Genomic DNA, 21,140 nt, shown 5'->3' with positions numbered 1-21,140 from the left:
ACTCATGGCTGTTCCTCTTCCCCTTCTGGTACCCCTATAATTCGGATGTTGGAGCGTTTAAAGATGTCCTGGAGGTTCCTAAGCCTCTCCTCATTTTTTTGAATTCTTGTTTCTTCATCCTTTTCTGTTTGGTCATTTTTTTCCTCCTTATGGTCCACTCCTTTGATTTGAGTCCCAGTTTCCTTTCCATTACTATTGGTTTCCTGTGCATTTCCATTCATTTCAATTAGTTTAGCCTTCATATGTTCCTCTAATTTGTGACTAAAATCACCCAGTTCTGTGAGGATCCTGATCACCAGTGTTTTGAACTGTGCATCTGAAAGTTTGGCTATTTCTTCATCACTTAGATTTATCTGCTCTGGGGCTCTGAGTTCTTGAGCCATGTTTTGATCTATTTGTGCCTGTTATGTATGAGGAGCAGAGCCTTAGTTGTTTACCAGGGTGGGGATACCCAGGTCGCTGGTTTGTGATGCTGTATGTGGGGGCGGGGTCAGACAGGGACAATGGTGGTCCCCTCTGCCACTTCCTGCCACTGGGGCCTGTGCGGTTCGTCTCACTGCTCACTCCTTCACCAGTTTATCTGCGCGTGAATGTGTGACCACAATCAGCCCTCAGTGGGTCCACCGCCTTGTGCCCTCAGTGGGTCCTCCCACCACTCCACACCTGGGATCTGCCCATGGCTGCTGGCGCACCTGGGTTGTGCACCGGGGTCAGTCCAGTGGATCTTTCCTGCCCAACCCCGCTCTGCTGCTGGCTCTGCCCCTCTTACCGGTTTGGCTGAAGGGTTTGTTGTTGTCAGACTTCCGTTTAGTTCAATTTTCTGTGGTTTGGCTGCATTTTTGTTGCTAAAACTTTGTTGTTTTTAAACTTAGTTGTGGGAGAAGGTGCAGTGCTTCCACCTATGCCTCCATCTTGGCGGAAGTCCTGGGTTTTCTAAAAACCTATGGTTTTAATGCTCTTGGATACATACCTAGGAGCGGAATTGCTGGATCATATGGTAACTCAATATTTAATACTTTGAGGAACCGCCAGGCTGTTTTCCAAAGTGACGCCATTTTTCTACATTTCCGCCAGAAGTGTGTTTGGGCTGCAGTCCCCCCCATCCTCCCCAGCACTGTGCCTTGACGAGAGCCATGTCGGCAGGTGACGTGGCGTTTTTGTTACGGTTGGGTCGGCATTTCTCTGGTGCCAGAGGATCAACATCTTTTCAAGGACTTTGTTGGCCACGTGTATCTTTTTTGGATAAATGTGTTGGCACATTTTTTGCCCATTTTTTAATAGGACTATTTGTCTTATTGTTGAATTTTAATATTCTTTATACTATTTACTAGTCAAATATATGATTTGCAAACATTTTGTCTTATTTTCTAGGTTGCCTTTCACTGTCTTTATAGTATTGTTTGAAGCACTAAAAGTTTTCATTTAAACAATGTCTGATTTATCCATTTTAATTTTTGTCACTTGTGCTTTTGGCCTAACCCAAGCTCATGAAAATTTACTCCTATATTTTTCCTAAGAGGTTGATAGTCTTAGCACTTACATAATTTTTCTGTGTGATGTGAGGTTAGGGTCAAACTCAACCCTTTTGTGTATCCCACTGTCCCATACTGCTTGTTGACAAGACAGTCCGACAGCCCCCGAACAACACGGGGGTCGAGACTCTGTGTGGACCTTTGACTTTGTAAACACTTAACTACTAGTAGCCTACTATTGACCAGAAGCCTTACCAATAACCTAATGGTCAATTAGCACATATTTTGTTTCATTATTATGTCTTGTAATACTGTATTTTTGCAATACAGCAACTAGAGAAAAGAAAATGTGAAGAAAATCGTAGAGGAGAAAAACGCAGTCACGGTGCTGTGTGCATTGGTTGAAAGCAATCCGCATGCACCTGGACCCGCAAAGTTCAAGCCCACATCGTTCAAGGGTCACCTCAACTTTCATCATGGAATCGTCGAGGCCCCTTTGCTAAAAATCAATTGGCTATACACACGAAGGTCTAGTTCCAGGCTCTCAGCTCTATTTCATTGATCTATGCATCTGACCCGATGAAGTGGGTCTTCTGCTCAGAGCCTCCGGGTGAATGAGGGCATTCAGGCAGGGCAAGATGACGACGTGTCTCTCCATAGCACCTGCCTGGGGCAGTCAGGGAAGGGTGACTGTTATCCTCTCCCAAGGGCAGAAGGACATGTGCAAGAACCAGGGAAACTGAGTGAGCTCAGGCCCCTTCAGAGGAGGAGGAGGAGGGGGCGAGTCGCGCTCGAAGCTGGCGCTTGGGTGTGTGGCCAATGAGCACACGTGTCAAGAGACTGGCCTTTGTCCTAAAGGCTGCAGAGGGTACTGAGGGGTGTGGGGGAGCAGATGATGCGGTAGAGGAGTCTGCAGGATAGAACGTACATCCACAGGCTCAGTGGATTATGAAGCCATTTGTATATTTAGAGCTTGAGCCAAACAACTTGTCTCTGAGCTTTGTTTGAATTTGGCAGCAATAGAAAAGTGTCCATCCGCAGAGGCTGGGGCAGCCGCTGATGATTTGTGGTCAGATCCTGTTTTCTGGCCACTGCTAAGGCCAGTCTGGAGTTGGGCTGTGGTCCTGGACATCGCCCGCTTCCTTGGCTGCCAGCAGGAAATCCTGGTTTCTTTTCGTTTGGGGGAAGTTTGCGGACAAACACATTCAGGCTCCTTTTCCGCCGGTGCCCGGAAAATTCCACACTAAGTGTTGCCTCTTCGGCCCCTAATGTGAGCATGTCATTGCCGTGACTCAGAATGGCATCTGGCAAGCCCCAGCAGCTCTTTCTCATTACTGCTGATATTTTTCAATGTGTACTCAATCATGAGAAATGAATGACCTCTTCAGCCCAAACTCTAAACCTACCTAGACTCTTAAATGAAAAACAAAATTTGGCAGAAGCTGAGAGAAGGGCACTTCTCCTACTCTCCATATAGAGCAGCCCATGATCATAAAACATTTCACAGGTAACCCTGGCTGGTGTGGCTCAGTGGATTGAGTGCCAGCCTGTGAACCAAAGGGTCTCTGGTTCGATTCCCAGTCAGGGCACATGCCTGGGGTGCAGAACAGATCCCCAGTAGTGGATGTGCGAGAGGTAACCACACAGTGATGTTTTTCTTCCTCTCCTCCTCCCTTCCCCCTTCTCTAAAAATAAATAAATAAAATCTTAAAAAAAAAACACACACTTCACAGACATTGGGATACAGAGATTAATCAGAGAAAAGGATCACCCCTTACTCTTTTGAGTAATAATAGCTAATACTTAGTGCATTGTTGAGCACTGTCCATATGTTATTAGCTCATTTGCTCTTCACCAAAGTTTTATGAGGTAGGAACTATTATCCCATTTTATAGGAGGGAAGACTGAGGCACGGGGAGGTTACGTAATGTGCCCCCAGTCCTATAGCCAGTGTGGCAGCTAGTCTCAAAAGCTGCCTGCTGCTCCCACCACCGTGAGCCACTTCTCCCAGAAGTCGTGCCCTGGCGTAACCTCCTGCTCTTGAATCTGGGTTGGCCTCCTGACTCATTTTTCGATCAGTGGAATTCAGCAAAAGTGAGTCTTTACAACTCCCTAAATTTAAATCTTGAGAAGCCCAGAAGGTTCCTCTGGATCTCTTGGCATGTTTGTTCTGGGGAAGCCAACTGCCGTCTAAAAAGTCCAACCACCATGAGACCACCATACTGCGAGGGCAGCCCACGCGTCTCATGGAGAGGCACGGGGCTCCGGCGGCCTCCACCCGGTCCCGCTAACCGAGCTGAGCCGTGAGGGAAGACCTCACTGTGGACGCCCAGCTCGGCGGAGCCTGAGATGGCTCCAGCCCCCACCACCGTCTGCCTGTCACCTCATGACAGACCCGAGTCAAGAACCACCCAACCAGCCCAGTCAGCCCTCAGACCAGAGAAAGTAGTAAGTTGTTTAAGCCGTTAAGTTTTAAGGTGACTGGTAACCAAAGCAACTGGTAAGCAGCTGAGTGGGATTCCAACCAGACATTCTGGCTCCAGAGCATGTGCCGTTAACCACAAGAGACAAGGACACGAACCAGGGCTCCAGCCCCCGCCAGCCCTCTGTCCCCCACACGTGTACACACACTCACACAGAAGGCTGCACTGGGGAAGGGTACCGTGTGGGGCAAGTTTCCATGTAATTGATGCTTTTCCCCTCAAATCCCAAAACTTGGGGGGGGGGGTCTTTAGCAGTTTTTTATGACAATCTCTGGGAAAGACAGTACACGCTGCCCTGCGTTCTCATCCAAAGCTCCGTGGGACGGGAGGGGAAGAGGTTGCTTACACCGAATGTCTGCTGTGCACCACACTCTGCCAGGTGCCTCCTGCCCATTTCTTAAGCACACATGTGTGTCAGGTACCAGGCACTTTAGTTTTAACAGCAACCAAACAGGCGCTGCCTCTGCCTTCCTGGGGTGCACACTGGGGGCCAGTGCGTGGGCCCAAATGCAAATCAAAATAGACTTGAAGGCAAAATAGCTGAGTCCCACATCAGGGATGTGCCTACTTTATTGTTTTCTTCCCCTTACCCAGAGATATGTTTATTGATTTTAGAGAGAGAAGAGTGGGGGGGGGGACATAGTGTGACAGAGAAATGTCGATCGGTTGCTGCCCGTGTGCGCCCCTGCGGGGATGCGACCCGCAGCCAGGACCGTGCCCTGACCAGGGTCGAAGCCCGCAGCCTTCGGTGTGATGGTCAGCACTCCAACCAGCGAGCCGTCCGGCCGGGGCGGGGCATTCCTACTTCAGACGCCCCCACTAACCCCCACTTCACTGTGGGACCCCCGGTTTACATTTCTGTAACGTGAGGAAATTCTCCTTCCCAGGGTTGTCAGAAGAGAAACGATGTGTACAAACCATTGAGTCCTGTGAATCCCTGGTGGTGATGGTGGTCTTCGTTCGTGGGGTGGACTGGGGGTGGTCCTGGCATCGACTGACCGGGATCGGCCAAGTTTTCAGAGTTTCCCCAGGGAGGCAGGTGGGGGCTGAGTGCCGAGGGCCAGGCAGATGAGGATTTGGCTCTTCTGGGGACCCCAAAAAAGGGGGACGAAGGGAACACTCGGACACGACAGCAGAGCTGTGGACAGAAGTCCAGGAGCGCAGGCGAGGGCTGGCACTGGGGGCCTGCTGAAGAGTGACCCCTGGGGCCAGGCGGCTCCTGTCACTTCTCCAGTCCTTTTTGTCAACATCCGCTGTCTCATTTGGGGGGATACTTCTCACACACGCCAGGACACCGTTTCCTTGAGAAACCAGTTTGCCTGGATTCTTTTAGTGTTTTTCTCAAACCCACCTTCTGTTTGAATCTAAGTCATGATGCAAAGCACAAGTCAGACCACTGACGAAGCATTTCCCCTTCCTCAGGGGTTGCTCAGGAGTACCACTGCTTCGTGGGGATGTGTATATGTGCCTGGGACAAAAAATCCAAGCGACAGAATGTTAGATAGTGAAGAGCATCTGTGCCACCCACGTCCCTCAGTTCCTCTCCCAGCGCAAACCTGTCGGTCAGCAGCCCCTCGGGCTCCCTCCCTGAGTCGGGCAACCCTCTCTCTGCACACAGCTCCACACCGAGGTGTCTCCACGGAGCAGTGAACCTGGGAGCACGTCCACGTCAGGACATCAGAGCTACCCCCTTTTTTTTTGGAGAGTTTAATAATGTTTATTACTCCCATTTTATAGAAAATGAGGCCTAGAGAGGTTAAATAATGTAGCCACTGAATGAAGCTAATCAACACAAGGAGCAGAACTTAGACATTAGCTATAAACTCCACTGTCTGAGATTTTAGTCACGGGGCTGCCTCTCCGGGAGTACAGCTGTATTTTATAAGAATGTACACCGAAGAAAAAGACATTTTTTAGTGAAAGTAGCAAGTTACAAAGTTCTATAGCATTCAGTAAAAAGGCATATTGAGATGTTAGCTCTGTGTTCAGGGGATTAAATTTAATTTTTTAATTTTATTTAGTTATTTTTCAAGTACAGTTTTTTGTCTATTTCTCCCATCCCAGCCCACCCGTGCTCCCCACCTCCCTCCCATTTCCACCCCCCTTAGTTCTCGTCCCTGTGTCCTTCCTATTTGTTCCTCCAAATCCCTCCCCTTTTTTTCCCCTTAAATTCCCTTCCCTCTCCCCTCTGGTCACTGTCCCCTTGTTCTCTATTTCAGTGTCTTTGTTTTTATTCTGCTTGCTTGTTTGTTTTGTTGTTTAGGTTCCTGTTAAAGGTGAGATCATATGGTATTTGTCTTTCAACACCTGGCCTATTTCACTCAACATAATGCTTCCCAGTTCCATCCATGTTGTTGCAAAGGGCAGTAAGAGCTGCCCCTTTCTCATTCCGTCATGTAGATGCGCCAACATTTATAGCTGGTACCCTTTAGATGGGCAGCACTCTGGCTGTTTCTAATCTTTTGCTGTTATGAACAGTGCCACGGTGCATGTAGACAGCTTTGCAGAGTAATGTGCAAATGTCACTAGAAGATACACTCCTCATAGTGGAATTGCCGGATCGAAAGAACTGTGGTCTTTTACCTTGCAGCCGACGGCAAAGACGCCCTCTCCAAAAGACGCGTCCGTTTCCGTGGCCGCCGGCAGGGCCCACGCGCCTGTTTCCGCACGGCTGTCCCCACTCGGGGCACTGCCAATTTTTTCCCCGTTGTCTTTGCATTGTGTTTGCTTTATCTGGTGGGTAAATGGCATCTCATCATCATTCTAATTTTTATTTTTCATTATTTGTGTGGTTGAGCATCTTTGAATACTGACAAATCTTTTCAAAGTATTTTCTTTCCGGAGGTATTTGGCCATGTTGAAATACTGTTGGTAAATGCATGGACTTTCATTAGTAAAATAAATGAGTCGTTTCTTTTTAATAAGGAACCCAGTGTGGACTCCGTGGTCCCCACTGGCTTGATCTGTCTTTCCATCCATGACATGAACCCAGAAATAACTGTCTCTGAGTAATAGTTTGGCTTCAGGAGCAAGTTTGCTGGTCATTTAGTTGCCGGAGCTGGGCTTCATGGCTGGCAGCTGTCCAGACGTCCACACAACACTGCTGCAGCTCTGGGGACGGTTGAGAAAGGAGGAACAGGGCGGGGCGGGGAGTTCAAGGTCAGGGGTGCTTCCATGCCTCTGCTGACCCCAAAGCTGTCATCCTCTTGGTTTAACATGTCTCCTTAGAAAATTGTGGCTTGGTGAAACATTGTCCCTTTGCCCTTCAGAACCACAAAATGACCAGACGCACTGAGGCCCCGAGTGTGAATGTTTGGCCCCCTCACAGTCGGGTGGAGTATGTGCGCCTTTGGCATTTTGCCTCAAGAAAATCTACTGCAAGTACAAACTGACTGATTTATAGACATATTGTCTGAAACTTTCTTGCCCGAGGTACACAAAGTCCACTTGAAAATGAGAAATGGGAAATTTCCATGTGCATGACACTCGATTCCTGGATTCTGTTAATTATAGTAATAGAAGGTTGGCTGTATGAGCTCTTAAGCACCCTTGAAAGTCTCAAATTCTGACTTTTCATTTGGTCATTTCTTTCAGCACAGAGATGTTTAGAATTAAATGACAAGTAAATTAAACTTCAGGGCAACGAACTGTCCCCATGGGAACATGAAGGACCAGCCCAGATGTCATAGCACATGAGTCCGGTGGAATGAACATAATAAAAAGAAACTTGCTACTTGATAATTTTATCATTTAGATTTAGTCGTTGAGTATTTCTGTAGCCACTTGAACAGTTTTATGTTCCTACGCTGGTACTGTGATTGGTTGGTATCTATTAGACACAAAGTCTTAATGTTCAGAACCACCATATATAGCTTTCGTTTAAGGTCTGGAAAGCATCTTAGTGATCGTCTGGCCCGCTGGGCGGACGTGGAAACTAAGGCTCGGCAGTGAGGCAGCTGAGCCAGGACTTGGAGGTTCCTCTCAGCAGATTTTCACCAGCTTCTGTCTCCAGCAAAGAGCCTACACTGCCTTGTGACGTTGCCGTCTCTTTCCAGGGCTCAGTCCTCTGTACGTGGATCCGTTTCTTCACCTAATGTTTGGTCTGAGGTGGAAGACGAGACATGAAGCCCAGTTTCCCCTTGTACTGAATCACGTGCGCAGAGGCGGCAGCGCCTTTCTGCTCCCGCCTCATCCCACCTGCCTCGTCCTTGTCTCCCAACACCCTCCGGAGGAAGGAGAGCCAGGCTGTGAGGCCAGCTGGTTTGTTTTAGGAGAAAACAGGCACAGAAAAACTAATTCTTGGACTAAATTCCACAGGGAGGAGGAGTGAGGAGAAGAGATACAGAATGAACTCCAAGCCCCTCCCAAGACAGGTCTGGTCCCAGCTTTTATTTACATCAGGGTGTGCTCAGCAGTCAGACCCCCCTCGGGCCAGGAACTCTAACAGCAAGGGTCATTTGTGCCCAGTTATACTCTCCACAAACTGGCGGTTACCAGCCATGGGGGGGCAGACACTGAACCTCTGCTAAAAGGAATGGGGTCAGGCCACCTGTGCAAAGGTGGAGGCCACAGAGTTTGTCCTCTCTGGGTGGCCTCGCCCATCCAGGTGGGGCAGTGTAGTATCAGCCCCTCCCCAGTCTGCCCAGCCTTGTCTGGTCAGCTGGGAGGAAGAGGGCAGCTGGAGAAGCCAGGCGGTAGCGAGGGTCCACCGGAGTTGGGTGTCTGACTGTTCTCACACAGCTTACCCCCCACCCTTGCTCCGACAAGCACGGTTGCTGGGGCTGCCTCTGCCCCCCCCCCCCCGGTTGTGTGCTGGCAAAGACACTACCTCCCCCTCACCCTGGGTGATCCTAGGCTGGAAAGCGCTACCACTGTGAACACCACCTCAGTCCTGCTAGCCCGGTCACGCATGGACCAACCATTTGTACAATATGCTTATTTTTCCTTACTATAAAAATAGTACATGTTCATTTAGAACACTGAGAAAGCTACTTTTTAAAAAAAGACAAAAATAACAGTGATCTCTAGTCCCACCATTCTGGTGCACATAGGGTACAGTGTGGTGAACACACCACAGGCTCTGGGAGGAGAGTCCCTGGGTTTGAATGCTGGATCCCCTGGGAAACAGCTGTGTGACCTTGGGTAAGTTATTTAGCCTCTCTGAGTCTCTGTCTCCTTGCCTGCAAAACAGAGATAATAATAGTACCTGCCTCATGGGGTCATTGTGAGGATTACAGGAGGTTCTGCTGATAGGAGTGCTGACAGAGCCCAGGGAATGTTTGCTGCAAGCGTGTATTTTTAGCTCTTATTCGACCCCACCCCCATAACATTCTCAGAAACAGCCTTTTCCAGTTGCAGAGTAAACCCGGCCTGCAGACAATGCCAGGCTCCCTGCACGTGTCTCACCGAAGCAGCTGTTCTTCTTAACTGAAGTGGCCGTTTTTGGAAACATGCGTTTAATACCTGAGAGATCCCAGAACCTTGATGTTTACTTTGAGCCAATTTGTACTTCCTATATTTAGTAACAGCCTTTTTTAAAAAAAAAGAAACTTACAGTACCATTTAAGTAACTAAACCCCTCTAACTTACTTAAAAAAAAATCAACTACACTTCTGGTTCAAGTCAATTCACTTCATTAAATCAAATTCTATTTTATTTTTTATTTTATTTTATTTTATTCACTTACCACGTGAATCTACCCTCCTAAACTGTTTAGGGTGCCGCAGAGCGTTGTCAACTGTGGACACACCGTCACACAGCAGGCGCCCGCTTCACTGGGACCCCGGACTGTGGGGCATGATGTCCCGCAGAGTCTGCCGGTTTCAGGTGCCTCAAGCGAGCGGAAGCGTGCAGTGTCCGTGCCTGGCTTATTTCACGTGACATCCCGTCTTCCAGCCTCATCCAGGTGGTGGCGCATCACGGGGTGTTGTTTTTCAGGGCTGAACAGTCCGTTGTGTGACCCCTCTTTTCCCTCTTCGTTCCTCTGCCAGTGGGCTGTTTCCACATCTCGGCTGCTGTGAATAGCACTGCAGTGAGCGCGAGAGCTCAGGCAGCTCCTCAAGATCCTGGTTTAAACTCTTTTGGGTAAATACCAGATACGGGATTGCTGGATCATATGGTAGTTCTATTTCTAATTTTTCAAGGAATAAAGAAATGTTACCGAAAACCTATTATGTTCAGTAGCAGATGCTGGGTGTACAGCACTGAACAAAACAGGAGGCAGAGTGTCTGCCCTCATAAAATCTCTGTCTTGTAATCACCAAATAAATATACCATTATAGGGTATAAGTGTTATGGCAGAAAAATTATTGATGCCGTAAGAATATTACATATGTGGGAAGGTATAAGGGGACAAGTGGAAATGGGAAACTACAGTAAAAAAATAAAGACTGTCTATCATTGGAGACAGAGCGGCGGGAAGGCATCCCAGGTGGAAGGAAAGGCACAGGTGCAGGGGCAGGAGTGGGCAGGAGGCTCCGCGGGGCAGCAAAGGCGCCGTGTGCTGTGGTTCCGTGGGAGGCTGAGAAAGGCGGAGAGGCCGGGCCACGAGTGGCAAGGGTTTGATCGGGGCGCTCGCAGTCTGGGAGAGCCCGAGTCCTCCAAAGGGCCGGATGGGAGAGGAAGCAGCCGGGGCTGAGACAGGCCATCGGGCAGCGCTGTCAGCACTGTCCCCCCAGTGCCCGTCTGAGCCGGGCAGGCTGTGCTGGACACTGACCAGGTGCTGCAGGGACACAGAGAGACACCTGACACCTGGGGGCCCAGGGAGAGAGGCCGGTGGCACGCAGCCAGTGCCGGGCAGGGGCACGAACGCCCTGCCGTCCGAGGTTAGCAGCTCCAGGAGGGCAGGCCCGGCACCACCAGACAGGAGCGGTCTGAGCAGAGTCTGGGCCGAGTCCAGCTGTGCGAGTGGCCTCGCCACCCCAAGAATGGGGTTGGGGGAATGGGGGGAACCTGGCCTCCGTTCTGGCTGTCTTTGTTATCTTGTATCCTTTTATTGACACACACCTTGTTTCTAATTACTCCATGGCTCCAGAGCCAATTAGAAACTTGGCTCTGGGAATAAATTGAAGCTTTTTGTTTTCTGTTGTTCTATTAAAAATACTCCGCCAATCTTGCTTCCTCCGGCCCCTGCCCTGTATTCACCTGAGCCAGGCGCCCACTGTTCTAACCTCAGATGCCATTTCCCAGTGGGTCCCTTTGGCTGGGATGGAGACCAGTTTCCACGGGGACTATGACGGGAAGCTCCTGATTGGGTGGAAGGGGCCCCCTTTCCTTCCTGCCCCCTCCCTTTTGTTCCCAGAACATGGAGCCAAGAATGCCAAGCTGGGATCTTCCGCAGAACAAATTCTCTTTCCCAGCTCCCGAAGCTATAGAGCTTTCAGGTCCTTTTGCAAAGATAGAGGTTATATTTTTAAACATTGGCCTGATTATATCTCTGTTTTGTTCCAGGCTAATAAAAGTTCCATTGGAAGGGTTATAGACCTTAAATGTCTATAATTGAATTAATAAATGTTTAAGCTATATTGAGCACCATGGGGACAGGTCTGTTATGTTGATTTCTGTACACCCCCCAACATGCTGATACATATATATGAGGTCTGTCCAGAAAAAGTCCAGCCATTGTCAATATAATGAGAACGGTTCACACAACATCAGTGTCACCTGGCAGCCAAGGAGTGTGGACTGGAATGCACATGTGTGAACAATGCTGACTTCACTGTACTAGTCAGTGGGGGACATAGATGCTGTTGAGTGAGCATGTGCACTGTGTGGCCATTACATTCAAAAGAACTGAGCAAGTAGAGCAATGAATCTACATTAAAACTTTGTGTTAAGCTTGAACGTTGCTCCATGGAAACTATTCCAGTGATTCAGAAGCTGCAGCTGCCGACAGCTGGTGATTGGCAGCTTCGTCTCAACAGTGCGTGTGTTCATGCATCACATCTTGTGCAGAGTTTTGGGGGAAAACATCAAATCACCCAGGTGACTCAGCCCCCCTACAGCCCAGATTTGGTGCCCTGTGACTTCTGGCTTTTCCCAAAACTAAAATCACCTTTGAGAGGGAAGAGATTCAGGAAAATACAATGGGGCAGCTGATGGTGACTGGGAGAACTCTGAGATCCCAAGATGCCTACTTTGAAGGCAACTGAGGCGTCATGGTCCTGAATACAATGTTTCTTGTATCTTGTATTTTCTTCAGTAAATGTCTCTTTTTTCATAGTACATGGCTGGACACCTCTGGACAGACCACGCAGATGCCCACAGCACACTGGCGTGCATGCTCACATAGACACATGTGCACACACACATTCAAAGCATGTGACTCTCACCCCTAATCTACCACCAGCAGAGGCTCTTTTCACACCTAGGCCAAAAGGTAGGACAGGTGAAGTTACATAACACTCAAAATTCTAATGGACCAGGCAAATTTTAACATTAATTTTTTGGGTTAAGACTGATTTCAAGTAAAGCTAAATTCAACTTCATATCAGCTAGATTAGTTGCAAGGTCCCCTTGATTAATAGATTTCAACTTTCTATCCATTCAGCAGTTTGTGGAGATGTATATCTTTTTGTTGTTGTTGAAGATTGTATTTATTTATTTTAAAGAGAGGGGAAGGGAGGGAGAAAGAGAGGGAGAGAAACATCGATGTGATTGATCAGTTTCCTCTCGTACACACCCTGACCAGGGACTGAACCCACAACCCAGGCAGCTGCCCTGACCAGGAATCAAACCCTTTTTCTTTGCTGCACAATGCCCAGCCCACTGAACCGCACCAGTCAGGGCTGGAGATGTGTATCTGTAAACAAGTTTAGCAGCTTTGGGTTCTTTCTTTTTTCCTTTTTCTTTCTCTTCTTAGTGTTGTTTGTTATTTTTTTTTTACTATTTAAGTCAATTTTATTGAAGTATAGCATATAATAGTGCACTCATTTTCATTGTATTGGTGTTTTGACAAATTTGCACACTTGTGTAACTGACATCAAGAAATAGAAACTTGCTGTCACCCTGAGGAGTCCCTTCTTTGTTCCCGCTGCTTGGCAGTCGGCCCCAGCCTCACCGTCAGCCACAGGCTGATCTGTTCCCTGTCCCTGTGGCTTAGCGTCGCCTGTCCCAGAATTTAGATTAAATAGAATCACACAGTGTGTACACTCTGTAGTGTCTGGCTTCTCTCACTCAGCCTGAGGTTTCTGAGATTCGCCGGAGTCGTTGCCTGCGTCCACTCGTTCCTTTAATTACCGAGTAGTACTCCCCCGTGTAGATGCGTCGCGGGGATCCGTCCGCCTGCTCAGGGACACTTGGGGCGTGTCTGGTGGGGGCTGCTATGGGGGAAGCTAGCAGCCCCAGTTTTGTAGAGGTGCGTCCCTCAGCAGTAGTTTCAAGCACATCCTAGGCACTTGGTAATTATTAATTAATCTGTCGTTGGTTTTTTTTGTATTTAACATGTCATGTTAAATTCCAAGATATTTAGTGTACTTCTGATTTTTAGAGAGCTGTGTTCCAAAAAGTTGTCTAAAGCCAGTTTTGGGAATTTTTAGTACATTTCCCCAGCAAATGCTCAGTCCTTCAGGAAGCGTTTGCTGGGACCTGCTCCTGTGAGCAGGTCTAGTGCTGCAGAGGACAAGGTAAGGCAGGGACCTGCCCTCAGGTACTCACGGCCCAGTCGGGCAGACCCCTGTGAACTCACAGGGCACAGCTCCCTGGGGGGCTGTGAGGCCCCTGTGGAAGCCCGAGAGCACCAGGGGGCTTCTCAGAGGGCACAGTCTGCCTCAGGCCGAGTCAGCTGTGGTGTCCACTCAGAAGAGGGCACCAGGCGAACAGTGTATGTCTGCACCAGAGACACGCAACTCACCGTGCATAGACCCTGTGGCCCGAGCACACCAGCAGCCGGGGGCCGTGTTCAGTCTGAGGACCACTGGGTTTCAACCTCGTTTTAAGTGGTAGTTCCGCCACAGACTAGCCCTGTGTAAACTGACCACCTTCTGTAACAGAATCTTTGGGAAAACTCACTGCTCTCCTCCTGCTGAGTACACTGTATGCCCTGAGTTAGCCCAGCCAGCGTGGGTATGCACGGGACTTTCTTAAGCCAGGAAGTGTCTGTGATAGAATCATAGATCTATTTTAGGTGCAACCTGGGGTCTTTAAGACCAATTGGTAGAAGTCTGTCTATTTCACAAGCAAGAAAAGAACAGCCACTGGGCCCTTGGGAGTGCACTCGCTCTATTTATAAACCACGAGTGGCCCCCTCTCAGTGACTGTCTTCTATTAGCTGTTTTCTGAGCACCTGTCCTCTCACTTGACTCCTGCGTCACTGCACTGTCACCTTTACGCTAATTAATTTCATTTCTTTCCGTGGCTGCAGCCTGTGCTTCACCCAGCCAGGCATCCTTCAACACATATGTATTGCACCTCCCACCACACACTGGGCACTGGATACAAAGACTTTAAAAATAACTAGTAGATAACATTTTGGAGAGCTTTCTAGGTGCCAAGCTGATTCTAAATGCTTCACAAATATTAAGTCCGCAGCCCCGTGAGGTATGTGGATACTATTATTAACTCCACTTTCCAGATAAGGAAAGAAGGCACAGAGAGGCTGAGTAGCTTGCCCGAGCCACAGAACTAGTGAGCTGTGCATCCGGGGTCGGATCCCAGGCAGCCGGAGTCCGACGCCCTCTGATAGCCACTGTCCAGTGCAGCCGTGAAGGGACATGGTCCTTGCGGGTAAAGAGTGTCCAGCCGACGGCAACATGCCGTGTGGGCAGTGTGATGGGGGTGCAAGCCAATGGCTCTGAGAGCCCAGAAGAGGGAACATTAAAGTCCTCCCACAGCAGAGGAGAAAGTAGAAACAGTAGCAGCAGCTCATCCTGATTGAAAGTTTACCAAGTCTCGGTACTATACGGAGCATGTTAAAATCATTCCTTATGAACTCACTCAATAACCTGATCTTACGGATGAGAAACTAGGGCTTAAAATTAAGTAGCATATAATTTAATCGAGAGTCACCCATGTGTTTTGGAGAATGAAGGTGGACTGGGCTGGGTTTCCAGGTCCTCAACCCAAGGGCCAGGCCCAGCCAGGGCCCAGGCCCAGCACCAGCAATGACAGGGGAGCCTTCGTGAGTTTTAAAATCCATCTTCAAGTTAGCAGATTCGAAGTCCAGTTTCCTTCAGTTCCATGATGCACCATCTTACCATCCCTTGGTAACGTTTAATGTAATAAAAAGAAACTACTTTAAATGTGCTTTGTTTTGCTGACTAACAATAACACAGCTGCCATCCATCCTTAGCGGTCAGCCTCCGGCAGTGGTCCTCAGGCTGCGCCAGGCGTCGGGATCGGCTGGGGAGCTTATAAAATGCAGCTCACCAGGCCCAACCCCGGGATTCTGGCTCCGTGCTCCCAGGGAGGGGCTGGGAGTCGAAGCCTTAGCTGGCCCCGTCCTTGATTCTGGTAAGACCACACTTTGAGAATCGGCAGTCTCTAAGTCCTTGTGAATCACTGTTTTCCTTCTGCCTTCATCGGGCACACTAAGTATCATAAATTAAATCTTTCCTTAAAAATCAGCCAGAACGTTTCGGTAGATGAGTACTTGGCGGTGTCCATCTCATATCACGAAGATGGGAGAATTGAGCACAACTGTTCGGCCTTGAAAGAAGGATGTTTGGACAGGTGCTGCAGCGTGGCTGCGCCTCAAGGACGTGGCGCTGACGTGAAGTCAGGGCAGTCACAAGCAGACAGACACTGCACAGAGTTCCAGTCTGGGAAGACGAGCAGGGTCCCAGGGACGGCCGGTGCGGACAGTTTCATAACCGTGTGAATGCACTTAATGCCACTGAGTGATGATAAAAACTGTGTGTGGGGGGGGGGGCGTTGAATAAACCAGCTTGGATAAGTCTCTGCTGCATTCGGAAACACTGGTGTTTCCTCCACCCCAGATTGCATTGCCCAAAGTCTGGCCAGTGACCCTTTTACACCCGCGAATGACGAGCACCACTCTACCTACCTGTGCTACTTAAGCCCCAGTGAGCTCTCATTGTTACTGTAAAACAAGAAACCGTGTGTGTGCAGCCCTTCCTCCAGCCAAGTCACGGACCCACTTCCAGCAAATCCAGCAGCTCAGTGTCCAGTGACCTCTTCGTGCCCTGAAGCACTGGAATGAAGTATTTTGAAAAGACATTTAAAATATATATAACTATTAGGAACCCAAATTTAAGTTAAAACTTGGCAGGCAGTGCTGTCAGACCAACTCCTGAACCCAGGTGCCCGTGGGGAAGAGAGGCTTGCCCGCCCGGCCGGACATGCGTGCGCCCCAGCAGGGACAGTTATGGGAGTGAGAGAGTTCCTTGGGCTCTGATTGTAAGAAGCCTCCAGAACCCAGAAATATTTAAATGTGGGGAAAAATTACTTACCATTCATGGTTCTTGGTAGCAAAACAAAGAGGCTGACTTAAGCAGAAAAGGAATATTCTAGAAGGTGAGGTCGTGCACAGAGCTAATGAGAAGGTTGGAGAAGTAGGCTGAAAAAGTAGGTTAGGAAGCCGCCACTATGAATAAAGTCTCCTTCCCCCACGTCCGCTCTTCCCTCAAGAGTCTGCAGCCGACTGCGGTGGAAGCGCTGATTGTCTGAGTCTAGATCACCTGCACCCCAACCTGCAGCTTCCTGGGCCCGTGAGGACCTCCCACCCCAGCAGGAAGGGTGTTCCGCAAAATGCAGCTCATGGCTGTTCCACTGTGCACCCAACCCAGGTTTTCTTTAACCTGTTTCTGAACCTTCGGTTACCTGATTTTTGCCACAAAGGAGACCAAGTGAGAGAATGGGTCGGAGAGAGAAGTCAGTCCTCACCACAGGAAAAGCGAGCTGCCAGGCAGGTCCTGGAGGGCCGCTCCGAGGTGCCTTCCCAGGGAAGCCCCGTTCACCTGCCGAGGAACCGGGACCTGGGCTCTGGCCCACAAGTTGGTCTCAAATGAAAGAACCACTTTCTCTTTCCTCGGGAGACAGTTGTTCTGGCCGCACAGGGACAGAACTGTGAGTGAAATCTGGACTCTGAATCTGTATGTGTCACCGCATGACCCTTCCGATGGGCCTGTGCTTTTCCTCTGTTCAGACTGCGGCCGGCAGCAGTGAAGGTGCACCAGGGCCACCTCCTGAGAACCTGCCGGAACAGAGCAGTGAGGGCCCCAGCACACCCACACATGTGGGGACCGGCACGGGGCCCCAGCAGTCCTGGACATTGGATTTTTCTTTGTTTTTTGTTTTTTAACTTTTTTTTTAATTCATCTTTAGAGAGGAAGGGAAAGAGTGAAGGAGAGAAATATCCATGTATAGATGCTTCTCGTGCGTCCCATGCTGGAAACTGGCCTGCAACCCAGGCGTGTGCCCTGACTGGGAATTGAACCTCGATCCTTTGGTTCACAGGCCCACGCTCATCCACTGAGCTACACCAGCCAGGGCTGGATTTTTTAACTAAAAACGTGTCTGTGTCCAGTTTGCTTGCTTGACTGCTCCCCTTACACCCATTCTTCAACTCTCACCGAGACCCGAGCGCACAGGACCCCCCCCTCATTTCCATCTAGTCGACCGCTGTGCTCTGGACACTTCCCCGGCCCCCTCGGCCCCCGGCTCCCAGTGTCCCGAGTGGGTGTTAACATTTTCATATCCATGCTGCTGTCTGACACCATTGGGCATCGCTAACTTTATAGCATTTCACCTGAATGTTAGTTACCACACTGTACGTATCCTTTTAAAGCTGATGTTTTTACTCACCAATTTTTTGGAGAGTGGCCTGTTTTGACAAGTGAAAATCTAGTTCATCCTCAGTGCCATATGGTACTTTGCTATATGTAAATAAACCAAACTGAAACTTTTTAAAGAATCTGAAGCAAACAAGGCCAAGTGTCAAAATTTGTTAAAGTTACCTGATGAGTATATCAACACTCATGTTATGATTCGCTAGACTTTGAGGCATTTGGAAGTTTTCAAAATCTAAAAAAATACCCACAGGCACTAAAGCAGGAGTCAGAGGTGGCCTGGGGCTGCCACGGGGCTGCGTTGGGACTCTGCCCCTACGCCGTCAAGCTGAGATTAGGAATGAGCCTGGTGCGACTGGCCTCCTCTTGTTTGCTTTTCGGAGCGCTGCTCCCTGGGGAAGTGCCTGAAGTCTGCAGGCTGAGAGGTGTGTTGATTTAACTGCAGGATTTGAAGCATCTTGGTATGCGGCCAAAACAAACTAAATAGAACTCGTGGTGGGCCAAGGCGTGTTAAAAAAGAAATTGGCAAGAGACCATTTCACAGAATGGCTGTGAGACCAAATTTTAAAAAATATTTACAACATCCTTAAGATATAAATAGTCCAAATGATAAATATTGGCTACATTTGCAGCCAGCCCAACCTCTGACCTCCTTTACACTCTTAAAAACTTGGGTTTAGAGAAGGCAGTTACGCTCGCGTTGCGCTCACTGGACACCCAGCAGGATCCCAGGTGGCCCCCAGATTTCCTCCCTTCTGCATCTCTGACGCTGTCAGACAAGCGAGACTCCCACAGAAGCAAGGGCTTTTGACTGATGGCCCATGGTTTTGTAGAGCCGCCGATTAACTTGTCCATCAACCCAAAGAACAGTCGATGGGACCTCACGGTGGAACAAGAGACCCGTGAGGACCAAACCAGATTACAGATACGGAAGTAAGCAATGTCCAAAGTGACCGCGAGCCCCTTTCTATTCTCTGTTTCTCCCCACAGAGGGACTCCCAGGAACCCCTGCATTAACTTAGATGCGTGCAATCCAGAGGACCCCATCTGAAGTGATTTTTCAGGTCCCGAGGCCCCCATGGCCTCCAGCATGGAGACAGGCTGTCTCCCTGGCTGCAGCTGCTGCAGAACCAGCAATTCCCGACTCCCGTTAAACGCGTCTCCGACACGCAGCAGCAGCGGCTGTGCTGACCCGCCCCTCTCTCCACCTAGGGTACGACTTCTGCCAGGTCCTGCAGTGGTTCGCTGAGCGGGTCGACAGGATCATCCTGCTCTTTGATGCTCACAAACTGGACATCTCGGACGAGTTCTCGGAGGCCATCAAGGCCTTCCGGGGCCAGGACGACAAGATCCGCGTGGTGCTGAACAAGGCCGACCAAGTGGACACGCAGCAGCTGATGCGCGTCTACGGGGCCCTCATGTGGTCCCTGGGCAAGGTCATCAACACGCCCGAGGTGCTGCGCGTCTACATCGGCTCCTTCTGGGCGCAGCCCCTGCAGAACACGGACAACCGCAGGCTCTTCGAGGCGGAGGCCCAGGACCTCTTCAGAGACATCCAGAGCCTGCCCCAGAAGGCAGCGGTGCGCAAGCTCAACGACCTCATCAAGCGAGCGCGGCTGGCCAAGGTAAGCCAGCACATGCCTGGGGGGGGGCAGGCTCAGGCGCGGGGCACTCCCCACACTCCCCCTCTGAGAGGAAGGGGCGGGGGCGCCCCATCCCAGGAGACTTAGGGAACGGAACTTGCCGTGGGTCAGAAGAGAGCCCATGTCCTCGAGATCAGTGTCCTGGTTTAGATTCTGGCTGCTAGCACTCCGACCTTGGGCAAATGGCTGAACCTTCCCAAAGCCTGTTTCTAATCTGTACAATGAAGCTATGAGCACCTCACAGGGCGCTTGTGGGGACTCGGGGTGGCAGGCCCTGCAGAGCACGCAGCCTGGCGCCCGGTGCCGGGGAGGGATCGGTGCGCTTGTACCTGGAAGCTACTGTTAAGTTAGGACAGAGATTTTCAACCTTTTTCACCTAACGGCACATGTAAACTAATCACGAAAGCTCTGCAATGCACCAAAAAAAAAATTTTTTTGCCAGTTCAGCAAAAAAATTGGTGTGACTTTGATTTATTCACACCAGTTGGCTATTGTGTTGGCTGTTGTCATTTTTAATTAGACAACCTAAGGGGAAAGAGGTCAGTGCCCCTGACCACATAGTCAGGTGCTGCATGACTTTGTAGTCACACAGCACACCGGTTGAAAAATCGCTGAGTTAGGACGATGGGAAGGTAAGCAGTGGAGCCGCAGAGAGGTGGTGTCAGTGCTGTGCAGTGCTACTACTGCAGTGCTGAGAGGCCACCACTGGTCACCCTGTGCCTGTGACACAGAACCTGCTGTCCCTGTCGGGACCCAGGGGAACCCAGAAGGAAGGTTGGCTTCGCCTAACCTAGCTGGTTTCCGGGCCACACCCTCCCTGTCCCCATCATTGTCTGTGGCCTGTGAGCAGGTGAACTGTGGCTCTGCCCCCCACCCCGCTCCCCCCAGTTTCCCACCCCCCCATCCAGTCACTGAGCCTCTCTGAAGCCCCAGGAGGGCTGAGTGCCTGGCGGGGAGGGGGGTGCAGTCTGCTGATGGCCCTCAAGTAGAGTAAGTAGAGTCAATTCTGTCACATCTCTGAGGAGAGGAAAGCATGCAGCCTCTCTAAGAAAAAGATAGGAAACGTTTTTTTAAAAATATATGCACATTTGGTGACATCATTGTCCTCTAGCGCTGAAAGTGCCTCCAGAGTTTTAGTCCAGTGGTCATCAGAAGCACCCAGGTGCGTTAACCATTATAAACTACCAGACCCTGCACCAGAGCTTCTGACTTGGGGGTGCAGGGGGTGTAAAGCTCCCTCGGTGATTCTGATGGGCCACCTGATCCACTAGGGACAAAGCCAGGACCAACAGGCAGCCCTCCTGGCTCTTACTCTAGCCCTCTGCTTTGGCCTCGTCACTTCAGCTAAAAACAGTCCACAGGCCTGCCTCTCTCATCCCACTGGCACCCTGGTCAGGGGGCAAGGTCAGCCCACTTCTCCTCGTCTCCTGGGGCCCAGCGTTGCCCAGCTCCTGCCTCGTTCGGCCAACACCCTCTCGGCGCCCTTGGGCCAGGACTGGAGAGCCCAGTCAGGTCGGGGAGGGTGGCACCAAACCCCTTACAGTTGGCGAGCTCTGTGCCCTTGGGGTGAGGACACTGTGCTCTGAGGGGGGCCTGCCAGGGCAGGCAGGCGGCCTTCCCTGAGGGGGACCAGCCTTGCGACACCGCCTCATCGCTCCTCAGCAGCCTCTCTTCATGCCGAGGTGCTCACACAGCAGCGTCTCTCCCTCCCGGGTCAAAGAAAGGCCTCCCTGGCGTCTGGGCTCCAAGTGCACTAGCACCTCCATCAGCTCCTGTCCTCCCTCCCCCCGGGGGTGG

The 21,140-nt window shown here is 50.2% G+C and overlaps 1 protein-coding gene across 1 annotated transcript in view; it reads left to right on the top strand.

Moving 5' to 3' along the window:
* EHD4 (EH domain containing 4) overlaps positions 1–21,140 on the top strand; it is a 73,407-nt gene that overhangs the window by 36,173 nt on the left and 16,094 nt on the right. The window contains exon 4 of the mRNA XM_037161727.2: positions 18,913–19,325. Coding sequence (XP_037017622.2) covers positions 18,913–19,325 — 413 coding nt within the window. The remainder of the gene's footprint in view (positions 1–18,912; positions 19,326–21,140) is intronic.

The sequence above is a fragment of the Artibeus jamaicensis genome, unplaced genomic scaffold (genome assembly GCF_021234435.1).
Source record: "Artibeus jamaicensis isolate MK-2021 breed Jamaican fruit bat unplaced genomic scaffold, CSHL_Jam_final contig_1132, whole genome shotgun sequence".
Lineage (NCBI taxonomy): Eukaryota > Metazoa > Chordata > Mammalia > Chiroptera > Phyllostomidae > Artibeus > Artibeus jamaicensis.
The sequence above is the reverse complement of the archived record's forward strand: the minus strand, read 5'-3'. Positions and strand labels throughout refer to the sequence as shown.